Source organism: Protopterus annectens, chromosome 15.part0 (assembly GCF_019279795.1).
Source record: "Protopterus annectens isolate FY-2018-M chromosome 15.part0, PAN1.0, whole genome shotgun sequence".
Classification (NCBI taxonomy): Eukaryota; Metazoa; Chordata; order Ceratodontiformes; family Protopteridae; genus Protopterus; species Protopterus annectens.
In genome coordinates this window covers 206402137-206418541 of record NC_056749.1, presented here as the reverse complement: position 1 = coordinate 206418541, position 16405 = coordinate 206402137, and the positions used below count along the sequence as shown (strand labels likewise).

At 38.4% G+C, this 16405-nt stretch overlaps 1 protein-coding gene across 5 annotated transcripts in view; it reads right to left on the bottom strand.

Moving 5' to 3' along the window:
* ZC4H2 (zinc finger C4H2-type containing) overlaps nucleotides 1-16405 on the bottom strand; it is a 517031-nt gene that overhangs the window by 132278 nt on the left and 368348 nt on the right. For 3 of the 5 annotated variants that reach the window (XM_044057709.1, XM_044057707.1, XM_044057706.1), the window contains exon 4: nucleotides 13995-14157. In XM_044057709.1, coding sequence (XP_043913644.1) covers nucleotides 13995-14157 — 163 coding nt within the window. Of the gene's footprint in view, nucleotides 1-13994; nucleotides 14182-16405 lie in introns of all 5 variants that reach the window. The other 2 variants (XM_044057705.1, XM_044057704.1) reach the window with 1 other exon arrangement.

The window sequence follows — 16405 nt, the reverse complement described above, 5'->3', positions numbered from 1 at the left end:
ACTTGTGCGATTACTGACAAAATTCTTCTGTATGCATGGATTTCTCAACATTTGCAGCCTTTTTGTTTTACTTGTCTTTACAGTAACTTGTGCATTACATTGCTAAAAGTTTGCAAAATTAGGGGACATAACATTGGTACATAATGTTGTTATTTTACTTCACTGGTACAGCAGATATTTATGATACCATAATACAAAAGCAAAACAAAACTTTAAGAGGAGCAGTTAGGGCATCAAATTTGTGGCTCAAAATAATCTACAGTTAATTCCAGTGGATTACAGAACTTTATGCATTTAGTAAACCAAATGATAAATACAGAGATCTGTACTGAAGGTTTACTTTGCAAGGACTTTCTGCTGCTTTTAATGATGGTGAGAAGGGAAGGTCACAGTGAGAACTTTTTTTTTATCCCTGTTAATCACTTAGGCATGGTGGGCAAAGTGTCCTTTTTCAGGAGTAACATGGGGCACAGACACACACTAGGCAAAAGGAGGTGAAAGAAAATAAACCCTGTACCTTTGACTACAGGAAGCGGCTGATTAATAGTTTATAGCATTAACCCTATCTGCTAACTGACTGACTCTGCTAACTCCCAGAAATTTTCCATGCAGCTTTTGTAATGCATAATGCTGGAACCTCATCACAAGATGATGCAACAGATTAGAATTCCAGAATGGAAAAATTGTTGGTGTGCTTTGCACTTTACTAAAATGTTTCTGTGCTACCATAATCTGGGTTAATGTCTGGTACTTCCTGCTTTTTGATGACATTTGCACATAATTTGTACATTGCCAAGGTGATGGTCACAAGCATTCATAATGGTGCCATTCTCCCTGCACAAAGGCTGGGAATTGTGTAAGTAATATACCTTCCTGTTGATTTATATTATTTTATGAATGCCATTTAGAACTTTAATGGTGGGACATGTGCAGTCAATTGCACCCAACATGAATGGCAGACTTGGGGTTTTGTGGAATGCATATGTGCTTTATACAATGTTGCAATGGTTCTAGAGGCAATGGGTTCATACCTCTCCACTTCCTAACACAAGGCATCTGGATAAAGACTTAAATAATGGGGGCGGGCAATTTAAATGTTAACATACATAAAATACTATTCTTCTGGTTATATTTTGTTTTTAATATTTTGTCTGTTGCTCGATTTGTGTTTGAATGTTGGTATTCCGCAATTCTACTGGAGTGTGAGGGGTTACATAATTATCTACGCAGATTCTACCTTAATCAATGTCCATACTTTTGGCCAGTTGTACCTATTTTTCATGAGCCTTTGTCCACATATACACACTGTATATCTATATGTGTATGTGTGTGTGTGTGTGTGTGTGTGTGTGTGTGTATATATATATATATATATATATATATATATATATATATATACACACACATATATTTATATATATTTTGTTAAAACAAAACGCGAAATGAAAACCAATGAGAGCAGTAGAAACCAGCTTTCGGTAAAGACTGTGCTTCACCTTCATCAGAATGCAAAATACAGGATAAGAAGTTACACATCTTTTAAAAATATCGCCAAAAAGCAATCAGAGACGTCACTTCCGAAGAAGGCGTATTTACTACTTGACGTTCACAAAACAAAAATGTAAATATTTTGTATAATAAAAAAACATTGCAAGGATATATTTGAAAGTTAATATCTCCTTTTCAAATATATATAATAGATAAAATAGACAAATCTTCAACAGCACAAGACTATTAAATGGCCCTACATACTAAATCCAGCAGCAAAGAAGTTTTATAACAGTTTTAGTAAACCTCATTATCGTAAAACTACAAAAAGACTTTCAAATAAGTTAATAACTGTGGGTCTCTTAAAAATTCATAAAAGTCTTTTAACTTACTTGTGTACAAAAAGTTTGGTGTGTTAACATCTTCAAAAAATTAATAAATTATAAATTTGTCTATTTTATCTATTATATATATTTGAAAAGGAGATATTAACTTTCAAATATTTCCATGCAATTTTTTTTATTATACAAAATATTTACATTTTTGTTTTGTGAACGTCAAGTAGTAAATACGCCTTCTTCGGAAGTGACGTCTCTGATTGCTTTTTGGCGATAGTTTTAAAAGATGTGCAACTTCTTATCCTGTATTTTGCATTCTGATGAAGGTGAAGCACAGTCTTTACCGAAAGCGTTTCATTTGTTTTATCGCTAAATTAAACCTGGTTTCTACCGCTCTTATTGGTTTTCATTTCGCGTTTTGTTTTAACAAGTTTGTTCGTGATTTTTTTGTGGTTTGTGTGTAATTTATGGCGAACGAAACCGGAGCAGGTAGTCAAGTTCTTTTTTTTCAAGAAGATGAGAACAACTCACGCACTCCTAACCAGGACACTTCCAATCTGGACAACTCGATCGGAAATCTAACAGCACTTGTTCAAGTACTGCTGGGGCGAGTTGATGCTCTAACACAAAAGCTTGACGCACCAGTACCTTATGGTGCTAATTTACAGCGGCAAAGTTGGACTACCAATATTGAAAATACAAGGAATACTGCAGGACCAAATGTAGTACCTAACCAGAACGTAGTATCTAACTAGAACGTGGCTATTCCACTTCCTTCATCTACCGTTCAAGTTGATAACAATTTAGAATTGATGAATGGACAGTTAGCAGGGCGGAGCACACCCCATGTTGAAGCCATAATACAAGAAAGCTGCTCACCGTCTATTACTACCTTTTTGGACAACAATCACTTTTTTTACTTTTGGGAATCAAACTGGCAGTCAACAGCAGAGCCAGCCTACAGTAAGTGCTTTATCTATTACTATTAACGATTTTGATTATAAACTTTTTCGTTGCAGAAAGCTGCAACTAGAAGTTGCTTACTTACAAGAGTGTATAGAGAAAAAAGTTATACCTAAGGGTTTACGCCAATGGCGTTACCCTACTGGTCTAATTGAAAGTTCTCTTTTTCACCAAGAACTGTTGAAAATGTTCGACAGGCAGGGGTTAGAATTTCTGAATGGACTGATTAATTTTTATAAAACTGAGATTGGTGACTTGAAGGCTGACTTGGAAATTATGGAACACATCATTAAAACGCACGAGGAATTTCCAAGATACAAATATGAATACGCCCGCATTTTTTCGAGCATAGATGCAACCATCACAAAGTTGTTAACAAATAAAAAGAAAAAAATAGCGCGGGATGTTTCGGATTACAGTAACAACAAGGCATATCCTGGGCCTCCAGTTTTCCATCCTAGAACTTTCAATGCTTCTAATCAATCTATCAGTCTTCTTAATGAAAATAATTTAGAACCAATAGACAATGAAATTAACAACGACCTTATCCCTGATGAGCCACAAATACAACAACTGAGGCGTAGTGAAAGATTAAACAGCAATAAAAGCAATAGAAATAACAATATGGGTAATAACAACCAACAGGGAAGTTCCAACAACAACCATAACAACAATACCGATGGGTCAACTCAGGGTTTTCACAGGAACTCCAATGGTCCTCAGAACAACCATCAGTCGAACAAGAGACAATATCCACCCAGGAACAGGAGGAGGCAGAGGAGGAAATAATCAATGGATTAAGGCCAAATACACATCCCTTAATATTTAAAAGCACAGATGGCGATTTTATTGTTTATAACTTTACAGAACTGAACATCAAACAAGAATGGGTTGACTTTTTTTCAAAAGGCCTATCCTTTGTTCCTAGTAAAATGATGGACCTAGTAAAAATCATTATAGATTTAAAATCGTTTGTTCGCAAACTGAATTTGGATGTTTTAATAGGTAACAGTACATCTTTAGTTAATTCCAGAAGAGTTTCTAGTGTATTTCACCCTGTATTGCACCCCACTCTTGGGTTATTCGAAAGAATGTGTGAAATGGACCTTAGGGACTTGCAAAAAATTAGTGATAGCCAGTTTGACAACAATACTAACACTAAAATATCAGAATATGAAATAATCAACCTTTTGAAAATATGCCAAATACGTGCAATGAAACCAGATAAGGGCAGTGGGTTGGTTCTAATGCATCAAGAGGCATACGCAACAGCCATGCTTATTCACCTTAACACAGATGTTTACACAAAAGCATCAGTTAGTGAGCTCAATACAGCCTACAAGAGAATTAAGAACATACTAGAAGATCTCTTCTTAGAAGCATACATAGATTTAGATTTGTACCAATATTTATTAATGATAGCACCTAGAGTTCCAGCACTTTTTGGTGTTCCTAAACTACATAAATCCATCAGTAATCCACCATTTAGACCAATAGTTGATGGGAGGGGTTCGGTGACATATGCATGTGCCAAACAAGTAGACAACTTATTGAAGCCCCTTATTGAATCTGAATCTCAAATTTGCAAAGATTCATGGAGTTTCTTACACAACATTAACAATGTAGAATACCATGCTGAAGCACACTTTTTAACATAGATGTCAAGGACCTCTATACCGTCATCCCCCAACATTTAGGTATGGAAAGGATTAGAGATTATTTAATTTCCAAAAAGGTAATGGACAATACTATTTACCTAATTGAAACACTGCTTGAATTAGTATTGTCCAATAATTTTACGATGTTTGAAGGAGATCTTTATTTGCAAAAATCTGGCGTAGCTATGGGCTCCCCATGTGGCGGGAGCTTTGCGAATGCCATCATGGCACATTGGGAAAATACTCTACTTTTCCCCCACCCAATGTTTAAAGAACATGTCTCCTGGTACACTAGATACCAGGACGACATGTTTTTAATTTGGAAAGGACCAAAAGCCTTAGTCCCTTCTTTTATTACAAGTATTACAGAGCTTACCGATTTTTTGCAATTTACTAATATAGAAGAAGATAGCATTAACTTTCTTGATATTTTACTTATTAAAGACAGACAAAATTTGAAGTACATTAGCAAGATTTATAGGAAACCCACATACTCCAATGCTTTCTTGCACTTTAGTAGCTGCCATCCTTTCCATCAGAAAAAAGCAGTTGTTAAAGGCCAAATGGTCAGAGCAGCAAGAATGATAACAACACTTTCAGATTTTGAATATGAATGTGAGAATTTGGAGAATATGTTTATAAACAGAGGGTATCCTATTAAATTAGTAGCTAGCATTAGGAATGAGGTTAGGTCCAAAAGACTTTCAGGACATTTTATACCCTTACTAAGTGAGCGAACTACCAACATTAGCCTATTGGGCGTACAACACGTAGAAATTCATTCCCCTACAAATGATACTTACAAAAGTAGTTTTTTGTGCACTTTTTCTAGTGACCATAAATATATTAGAGGTATCATGAATAAGAATTGGAGAATTATCTCTGAAGACCCAGCATTGCTTAACAAGTTAGGGTCACAACTCAAAGTTATTTATAGAAGGAATTATAATTTGAAAGCACTTTTAGAAAAGAAGATGAAGCCACAATTTATTCCATCAAATGGTATGTACAAATGCGGTACTTGCTCACAATGCACATCGATTTTAGTAACAAAAGAAGTAGTCATTAATGATAAATTAATGATAAGGTATATAAAATAAACAAAAGATATAATTGTGAGTGTAAAGGAGTTGTTTATGCAGCACTATGCGAACAATGTAAGGCCTTTTATATAGGCAAAACAGAGAGAAAAATCAAGCAATGAATTTACGAGCATAGGTATGCTATTAGCAAAAAGGACACTAATAACGCTTTAGCAAAGCAGATACTTGAGCACCCTAACCACAATTTTAAATCTGTCATTTTACATCAAAGAACAAATGACCCAAGGGGTGGCCCATCGCAGTTAACCTTGGAGACAGATGAGTTAATGTGGCAAATTAGGACCACCGCATGCGCATACCCTGGTCTTAATGAACATATGTCTATCAAATGTATTCTTAAATTGTTAGCCATCAAAAGATAAGATATATACATATTTTTATTCAACACAATAGGAACATCATAGTAACTTAACTTACATTATTGTACAGGTCTAGTAATATATATTTATTTACTTAATTTATATACATTAATTATTTACCAATTTTTATCATTTCTTCTATTAAATTTTATCAATATATTTTTACAAGTATGTTATGGATTTAATGTATTCAATACATGTGACATATAGGAATTTAAATATCACCTATACATTACACTGAATTTTCAGATATAGATGAAAAAATAATAGATGGTAAGTGTGCCTAACCGACAAATATTAATTTTTTGAAGATGGTAACACACCAAACTTTTTGTACACAAGTAAGTTAAAAGACTTTTATGAATTTTTAAGAGACACACTGTTATTAACTTATTTGAAAGTCTTTTTGTAGTTTTCCGATAATGAGGTTTACTAAAACGGTTATAAAACTTCTTTGCTGCTGGATTTAGTATGTAGGGCCATTTAATAGTCTTGTGCTGTCGAAGATTTGTCTATTTTATCTATTATATATATTTGAAAAGGAGAAATTAACTTTCAAATATATCCTTGCAATATTTTTTTATTATACAAAATATTTACATTTTTGTTTTGTGAACGTCAAGTAGTAAATACGCCTTCTTCGGAAGTGACGTCTCTGATTGCTTTTTGGCGATATTTTTAAAAGGTGTAACTTCTTATCCTGTATTTTGCATTCTGATGAAGGTGAAGCACAGTCTTTACCGAAAGCGTTTCATTTGTTTTATCGCTAAATTAAACCTGGTTTCTACGTTTTAACAAGTTTGTTCGTGATTTAATTTTGTGGTTTGTATATATATATATATATATATATATATATATATATATATATATATATATATATATATATACATACACACATATATTAATAAAACAAAGAGAAATGCGTGCATGTATCTGATCTAAATTTATTACACCAACAGATCCACCCTACATTTGTGGAGGCAAATAAGCTCTGCGGTAGCAGGTCAACATAACGGGATTATTGGCAAGGACAGGAGACTGAGCACCAGATCCAAAGCCTGAATGTGGACGAAGCTGGATCTGACTCTGACTCGAAGAGCCATATGTTGAGGAATGGATAGAAAAGTGCATCAGATCAATACTTACGTTTTATTTTCTTTACAGGTATCACTGAAGGGAGATCAGGAGAAGAAATTTCCACCCCATCAAGAGGTCACTTCCCCCAGCTACCTGAAGCAGCATCCTCCAATGTGTCTCCATTGCCTAAGAAAGATGGTTAAAGCCCATACCTGATCCAGACACTTGAACAAACAAAAAGGTTTGTGGTGGCTGAAAGGACTATACCAGAAGAAGCTGGAGAAGTGAGTGGTCTGGGAAATGACTGCTGGCCACACAGAGTCAACAACCCCTGGCTGAAGCAAAATCTGGTCCTGAGGAGTCACAGCAAGAGCTCTTTGGTAAGTTTTTTTTTTCTTTTTAGGAACTACAGAAATCAGACCAGCAGGAGGGGACAAGTATCCATGCTGTGACCACTGACAGTGCTTCATATTTGGTAAGAAATGCCAAAATGATTTAGTCAGAAGAGAAGTAATCAAATTGTGTCCAGAGCAACAACACTTACACTATTCATATATCTCTCAAGTCCCAAAAAAACTGTAATGCATAAGCAGCACATTAAATTATTGTCAAAACTCCCCCAGAGAAATTTCAGTGTGACTGACAAAAATGGAAGGCAAGTTGTCAGAACCTGAACATAAGCACTGCATAACCCATAGTGATCCCTGCCCAAATAAACACATTTCCTCACACTAAATGTTCACGGACACTGTCTAAAGTTTATATAAGCAATACATTTTAATCACAAAAATAGCCCCCCATTAACCAAAGCTAAAAGCAACTTTCCCTGGCAGGAAACTTCTGATAAGGGCAGCCCCACTAAGACAGTAAAAAGAAATAGAGATTCATTATTGAACACATCCGCCAGTATATCTAGCATCAGAGGAACACCTACAGGTCTAGGTTTGGACAAGCACACACGTTTTGAATGTTTGCTGGGCTTCATAAAACTCGTTAGTTTCCCAATGGAAAACATCCTTCTTCATATGAAGTCTCTCCAATGTAAAAATCCTCCAGTGGATAGGCCGAGGAAAGGATGCCTTTGGTGTCAGAATCACGGGCTTCAAAGACAGGATCTGCCCATATATGCCAGATATAACTGAAAGTCTTCCTGTTGAAGGTCTGCCCTTTTATTTCCTGAAGAGGTCCCCAGGCACTGCACGATTGGTCACGTTTTACCTTTTAGTCTTCAAAAAAGGACAGGAGAACCTCAGCCACCTAGACAAGGGAATCAGTAAAAGCCCAGAAAGTGTCGTATGAAGAGACACTGCCTGCCCCATGTAAGGCAAGCTAGTAGATACCAGCTTGTGCTTCAGAAACATCCAACCTACAGGCCTCAGTCTTGGGCAGGGAACCAAAACCTCAATTTGATCACTGGAAACATCCTCACATACTGGGACTCTGGCGATCTCACCTTCCCCTTGTGAAATCACAATCAGAGCCGCCAAAGCCTGTTCAGGCCTTTCAGGAGGACACACACAGCAATGACAGCACAAACACCTGCATAGTGGTTATACCAAAGGTTTCCACTGAAACCAACTCTTTGGATGCGTGCTACAAAAGCATCTCTCAGAATGAGCAGCCACTACACCCAGAGAAACACAAGTCACATCAAATGCTCTTGGTCTCCCAATACTTCCCTTAATAGTCTGGTTCTTCTTTGGTGGGTGACTCTTTGGATATCTTGCCAGAAGCCATGGTAGCTCAGATGCAGGCATGCACTTTTCCTTTGTATGCTAATTCCTGGAGAAAAGTAAGCCTTTTGGACTGTCTTCTGGGTATAAAATCACCCATGTCCCACTCCGAAAAAATGCAAAACAAGCTCCTATTATGAATATCCTTGTGCAGGATTTGTTTCTCCAAACAGTTACAGTTATTATCTCTCAAAACATACTCTTCAAAAACTGATTTTGAATCAGAGATGAGCCAAGCAATCTAGCAGACTTTTAAGATGAGAAAAAAAAATCCCCCATGGAGTACTTAACCTGGCTGCTGGAAATATTCTGACAGACTGAGCTTTGCAAAACACACAGCTAAGCACACTAAGCAGCAAGAAAGATCTGAATATGGCATCAACTGACACACACTTTATAACACCAACAACCTCATTTCTTGGATGGAGGACATCATCCAAAGCCTTGGGGAAGGGCAAAGCTCTGGACACTGGGTTGGCCACAGACAACCCTGCATACAGGATATCTTATATGTGAAGACTGCAATGGTTGACTTCAATAACATCTACTGTTATGACAACAATACCTATATTCTTCACAGGACTCACTGTTGCGGTAACATTGACTACTAGGACAATTTTCAGAGCTCACAATGTCTGGGAGGTGGTTGTGTTAGTCAATACAAGCTGCATAAGACCCTGTAAGATGTCTATGCAAACCCCTCTCTTGCTAGGGAGGCACAGTCCAACCTATAATGATTGGAATAGGTATGGACAGAAGACTGGATGGTTGCCCCTAGGAGAGTCTGGCAATTCATCACTTTTAGGAAAACCACAGTAGCTGCTGTGACCTTTGTACTGTGGGATCTTATATGTCCATCCGTTTTCTTCCAATGACATGAACTACAAAAAGAAATACAATAAGCCAGCTACTTAGAGACTGCCTGTTTTAGGGATACAAAACTGCAAGACAGAAAGAAAACAAAAGACACGAAATGATCAAAAGTCCTTCTATTTTTGGTTTTATCTAAAACAGCATCTCATCACAAAATTCTCTTACCCTTGTTCTGAGTATTAGGGAAGAAGACTGGTAGCTGTAGACACAGACTGACAGAAAAATCATTCATAACCTTGGCCATAAGAGAAGGACTGGTTCTTCTGAAATCCCCATCTTTCTCAAAGTGCTTCTTTACATATTAAGATTTACAGTTTAGAAATTATTTTGGCTGAAGTGAAAGCAAGGACCCATTTTCCAACACAAAAACTTAAAAAGGGAGGAAGTGCAAGTTTTTCCAGCCCAAATTTCTGGTCTCATGGAGGATCAGTTACTTTTCTTGGTAAATCTTAAGTATAAGATTCCCTTGAGAAAGTGCATTACAGACTGCAGGAATGTTAAAGGACAATTACAGGCAAACAGGCTGAAAGATGTAACTGCGCACACACACACCACACACACACACACACACACACACACACACACACACATCTTATCCAGGTAATATTTAACAGTAACAGGCTTCCTGGCCTCTCTCATAATGTGCATATCCCTCTTTTAATTGGTGGCTGAAAGGGAGAATGTCAAGTCATCCAAGCAGTCAGTTGTATGGTCTTCAGCGTAGGGTGTTTGAGGGCCCCCCTTATTTTATGCGATATGGTCCAGCTACACAAGCAGTATGCCAGGATTCAGACTACACATTTGCATGAATAGGCAGAACAAATGCTGACTGGACCAAAGGGGGCTATCAGCAACACCTTTAGATTCTCTCCCCTTATTTCTCCTTCGTAACCCAGGTATCAGAAGGAATGCAGACAGAAATTGACCTGTCCATCTGAAGGACAGGCTATTCTCTGCCCAACTTTCTTTGTGTAAAGCTATGCAGCATGATTTTCTCAACTGCTGCTCAGAGAAGCAAACATCCCTGGGACACCCTAAGTGTGAGCTAATTGCTGGAAAACATCCCTGTGCAACTTCTACTCATGAGGTCCTGCTGCTGATATGTCGAGGTGGTTTAGCACTGAACATAAACTAGATGGCATGCAGACTGCTTTCAGTGTTATACAGAGTCTGCAGAGCTATTTCCCAAGCTGCTACTACCAAACCTGTATAAGAGATAAGATCGAGTTCCCCTTTGCATGTTTAAGTACAACATGACTGTTGAATTACCTATTGCCACTTGCAGTGCCCCTTTTGCCCCACAAACAGGTCTAAATGCTCAGACCAAACCCATCTTTTTTTATACACATATGCTTTTCCTCAGAGGGGTCTCCATTCACCCTGTAATGGAGTCCTTTACCTGGGTTTCCCCCTGCCAGGTCTGAGGCATTTGCAGAGAGTTTGAGTGAGAGGGCCCTATTTCTGTATGACTTGAATAGCCTATCACTTCAACTTCCATCTGATGAAAGGCAGGATGGGGACGATGTCTTGGGGGGGGGGGGACTGGCTTTGAGATACTACAGTAGTTTTCACTTTCTCATATAAAACCTCACCAGGGGCATAATTAAAATAGTGGAAGCCATGAAACACTGTGCCTTCAAAAATTCTATGCTCATCATTAAGGTCTTTAGGCAATGACTTGTTAAATATTCTGCTAGTAACTCTAGCTTGCCCTGCAGGAGAAAGTCATTCTGGCAGCTGGAGTCTAGTAACTAGAGATCCCGCAGGAAAAAAATACTCTTTTGAATGGTGCTAGCGTCTACCTATGGATATTGAACAAACAACAAAACACAAGGTCTGAAAGTTCACTGTGAACTACAGAACCCTCACTACCTACTCCTCAGATAGGCCTGAATCAGGATGGTTTTGTAGCATTTTGAATGTTGGGACCTTTAGGAAAATGCTCACCCTGGAGATGTCCACAATGGGTCACCAGAGTCCATCTTTCATGAAGAAATATGTGCTCTTTCTATTGCCACCAGCTCTATCACACTTTAGTTTAAAAGATCTTCTAGCTGGGGAAGCACAAGATCTTTTTGGTCTTCTGGCGATGGAACAATGTCTATCATCTATGGTTCTGCTCATTAAAGTTTGAACTCCTGGGATATAATCTGTAGCGCACACTTATCCTTTGTGACTTTTTTCCTGTTTCCTTCAAAACTGGTCCAACCTGTCTCCTATTTTGAGGAAAGAGTGGAGGGCATATGTGAGGATTTGGATTATGGTAAGGGGTGGGGGCAGAAGCTCTTAGTAATCAAAGCTATCCCCATTGTGGAATGTGATTATGGCTAAGCAGACATCTTGTATTTGGACTTCTGAGCTACCTATACTGGAGATGGTTACCTGGGATGACTTGGTCTGCAAACTGGCATCCTAAAATTTCACATTCTTGGAAACAGACATCTCTCACAAAGAATAAGGAGTATTATACTTACATTCTGAAACAATGAACTGGGTTGTGGAAGCCACTGTCTGCAAATGAGTGTCTTGGCAGACTTCTTAGCAAAGACTTGTGGCTAAAAATGTTGTATCTTGGTCTAAAGGCATGGAGGCCTACATAGAAACACCACCAGAGGTGCGCTAGCTAGGAGCTGTAAAGATGCCTTACTGGATCCAAAACTCTTGAGCTGAATTAGGCATGTCCTTCTGCATCTTTAAATGCTTCTCCTTTCTTTTACGGCAATGGGAGACATCCACAGCTAGTGATGAACTACCTGACAAAATGGCAGCACAGGCTAAGGCCACAAGCTTATTTTCCTTCTTTCTTCAACTTTAACCAGGTAACTTAACTGGCCTAAAGATAATTTTCAACCACAAGCCAGGCCACACTCCATGCAGTAACAGCTCTTTGAAACATTTAGAAACATATTATCTTTCTAAGTTACTTTTCAAACCAAAACTGTAGTATACGTCAGTTGTGCAACAGGTAACATACTTGCCTTTGGTGCAGAAGGTTGTGTATTCTATTCCACAGTAGATATAGACCGAATGCTGACAATGCAGCACAACATAAGAGGAGTGCTGTACTCCTGAGTGTGTCATCCCTCAAATAAGACATTAAACCATGGTCCTGTCTTCATGAGTTGGTGGCAACACAAGTTCATAGGTAGGTACCAGGCTATTGGCCCTAGGGCCTATACAAGTCTAGCCAAAAAGGTACACTGCACCTGTTGAAAAAAGAGTAGTGGAAGTTCCTTGCTATCCTAACCAAATTTCCCCTAACAGTATAAATACCACTTTGAGTCTACCCTGAAAACATGCTACTAGCGGTAGCGTTGTCACCTCCCAGCAAGAGGTTCTCCGGTTCGATTCTCGGCTGGGGTGCCTTCTGTGTGGAGTCTGCATGTCCTCCCTGCATTCGTGTGGGCTTCCTCTGGGTGCTCCGGTTTCCTCCCACATTACAAAGACACACGCCTGGAGCATTTCTCCCTGGGCCTCCGCTGAAAATTGGCTCGTTCCAAGTCGGACTTTCCCGGTTAACAAATGTTAAATAAATAAAAAGAAAGAAAGAAATTTACTGACACATTTACAATGGTTGCACAACTGCCACTTTATCATTACGATTGTACATTGTTTAGTATAGTGGGAATTTTAGTAGGATTACAAGTCTTGCAACTTACACTCTGGTAGATGGTACAATTAGGGATGCTGTGATCAGGCCCTTAAAATGCACACTGCAAAAGTTTAATCCTTGTAAGGGATTTATTTGCCTACTGCATGCACATAAATCAGCTTTCCCCTGAATGGAAATACCCCAAAAACATAATGATTGCTGGATCTCCCAAAAATACAATGCAAACAAAGACTTTCAAAAAAAATCCTCCAAAGGGATACTACATGTACCAGCCCTGATGCAAGTCAAATACACAGTACTATCAATGCTGAGCAGTAACTTATCACACAACTCACTCTGCAGCTAGAAATAACTAAAGACAGTGAGGGCAAATGCCTGCAATACCTTTTGGATGCGCTGACATCACACAGGGGGCAGGCATCCATCTGGCCAGGAAGAGGGTGCTAAGCTCTGCAAGTCCAGCCATACGCTGCTGCTCATGTGGTCAAAATTCACAGCCATCGGTACTACTGCATCAATGATCTATATGAAGAACATCTCATCTTTTACCCTTCCTCCCAGGTCAGTATAATCCAACCACCACAACAGACCATCTTCCCACCAGCCCTAAACTACATCATGAATGATCAATGATGGCACTTTCACCAGGACATCGTCACCAAGACTCGTACACCAGGAGTTAATTCAATCTTGAAATTTACTACTGTTATTTATAATTTGACTTTATACACAAATTTACATATTTATTATGGAGACCAAGAACAAAACAATCCTCTTGATTGATCATACCTTCATTGGTGGAGGCTGTTGTCGAAACGTGGCCGTTTGTCGTGTGTCTTGTTTTCGCGCCACCTGTAGCTGCTGTGCAGCAGCTGCAGCTGCAGCAAGCGACTCTGGAATAGGAGGTTCCTGTGGCTCTGTCTGCCACTCGGCTTTCTGTTTCTCAAAGTAGCTGAAAGAAAGCAGTCGACAAATCCTAAAAGAAGTGAAATTTACAGTGAAAGCAAGAAGCTACAGTGCCTATTTCTCCACAAGTTTATTCTATGTATAAGATAAAGGACAACACGGTTAGCACAATATTATGCACAAAGCTCTACAGCAGCAGCTCCCTTAGCAAGCAGTAATCACCAGAAAAGAAACACAGACATTAATAGAAATGATGGATAACTACAGCAGCATTTTAATTTCTTTTTAGAAAATTCTATTTTTTAGTAGCTAAATATGAATTTTAAATCTTTTGTCAATTCAAGTTCACCCTTATCTCTGCTTACTATTTTTAGTGTCTTACACTGACCTTACATAGATCACCCAAGCGCATTTCATAGCTGCTCGAGCATAAAAGTTTTAATCACCAGTTACCCCTGTAACGTTTATTGCCTTCATGTACGAGTCGTGAGTGCTTAACGGGTGCTCTGATCTTGCAGCCTCCTAGAAAGACTGAAACAGGTTTTACAATAGCAGTCAGTAATCGTACTTTATGTGACATTCAAAGACTTTAGGGCTGAAATCTCACAAGGGTGCAAGGGGATCTCTCTCTCTCGCAAAGAAAAACATGCATTTTTAGTGTCACCACTGATCATATCACTTGTACTCAAGGTCGTCATAATAGAAGTGTTTGTGTGTACTCAAACTCAGCAAGCTTGTGTTGCCAAACTTTAGTGATCCAAGCTCAGATGAGTCAGAGACACATAATGGAACTATTTTAATACAGCTTTAGGCTTTGGATGGGAGGAGACGGACAAAAATTATGTCCATATAGCAGAAGGGGTGAGGTAAGCATCTATGTGCACTAATTCTGTTGCAGGTAACTGTATGCTAATACAAACCAAGTTCAATAAATCTCAACAATTACATACATCTGAGAAAAAACAAATGAACCCTGGGCACACAGACTTTCCTCACACCTTGCCAAACTTCCATCAACTTGGTCACACCTGGCACAAACAACTGCCCTCCTTTTCTGTCAGAAGGCAAGCTTGCATTTCTAACATTTATTCCTGTGTTTGACCAAAGATCTGTAAGTGGCCAGTGGTTGGATACCACATTTTGTGCTATGAAATTGTCCAAATGTGTTTGCATAAACACCTGACAAACTACTGCATTTGTTAGACCTGACAAAGTATTACATTTGTAAGATTATGTCCCAAAATATACTTGATCTACAACAGTGCAATAGCATAAACTCGTTAGTGTAGGTCTGTGACAATGACAGGAATACTGTCACTAATTTCCAAAGGTATATGTCACTTGCATCTCCACTGAACATTCCTTAGAAAGTAGGCTAGTAGGATATAATAAGGTAAATGAAGAAAGGTTACAGTTCACAATACTCTCAAACCCACTAGGCTTCCTGAATATCTACAATGAGTTTTCAGATACAAAGTGTAATTCCTCCCCAGTGTAACATTTAAACTCTATAATCATCTACATTTTCTGCACTAGTTGAGGCATTTTTAATCAGATGTTTGCTAACCAGTCAGGTGAATCAATATAGGCCATTTCCAGTCACAACCAGAGTCAATGTCATGCACTGGGAAATGATGAAAAATAGTGTGCAAAATACTCATTGCAGTACACAGCAGACTACTGTTCTACCTTTTTGCTTAATATTACCTAATGGATTCACTTTACTGGGGCCTACCTTCATGGCTCAGTCACCCAATCATTGTCTGTACACTTGTGTTACAGTATAGTTATCAGAACCACAGTTGTTTAAGCTGTTGTCAGTTCAACAGTAAATTATAACACCTGGGTTTTACGCACCTCATTTCCCAACCAGAAATGTCACCAGCTGCACCAAGTAACCAAGACAAATGGCAGTCTTGCACCCACACTCCTTTCAATGGTAGCAGACATTTGACGTTCCAGTACAAAGTCAGCACTGTTTGTAGCTTTTCCCAGTTCAGGACCCTCATATGGGTATTGTGAGAGTAACAGATTACATTTTATTTAATGAATAATAAATGAAATGATAAAAACATGGATAACTGTGCAAAAGTACTACTCTTTGAGCATCCTCTGTTATGCACTTGCAATTGTTCTATTTTCTTTGGGTAGGGTCACTAGCGGTAAGTTATAACATTTGTGTATATTGAAAAGCTGCATTATCACAGCAAGGGCAAAAGAACATAAGTATCCCAAAAAATACAAGCGGTAAGTTATAACATTTGTGTATATTGAAAAGCTGCATTATCACAGCA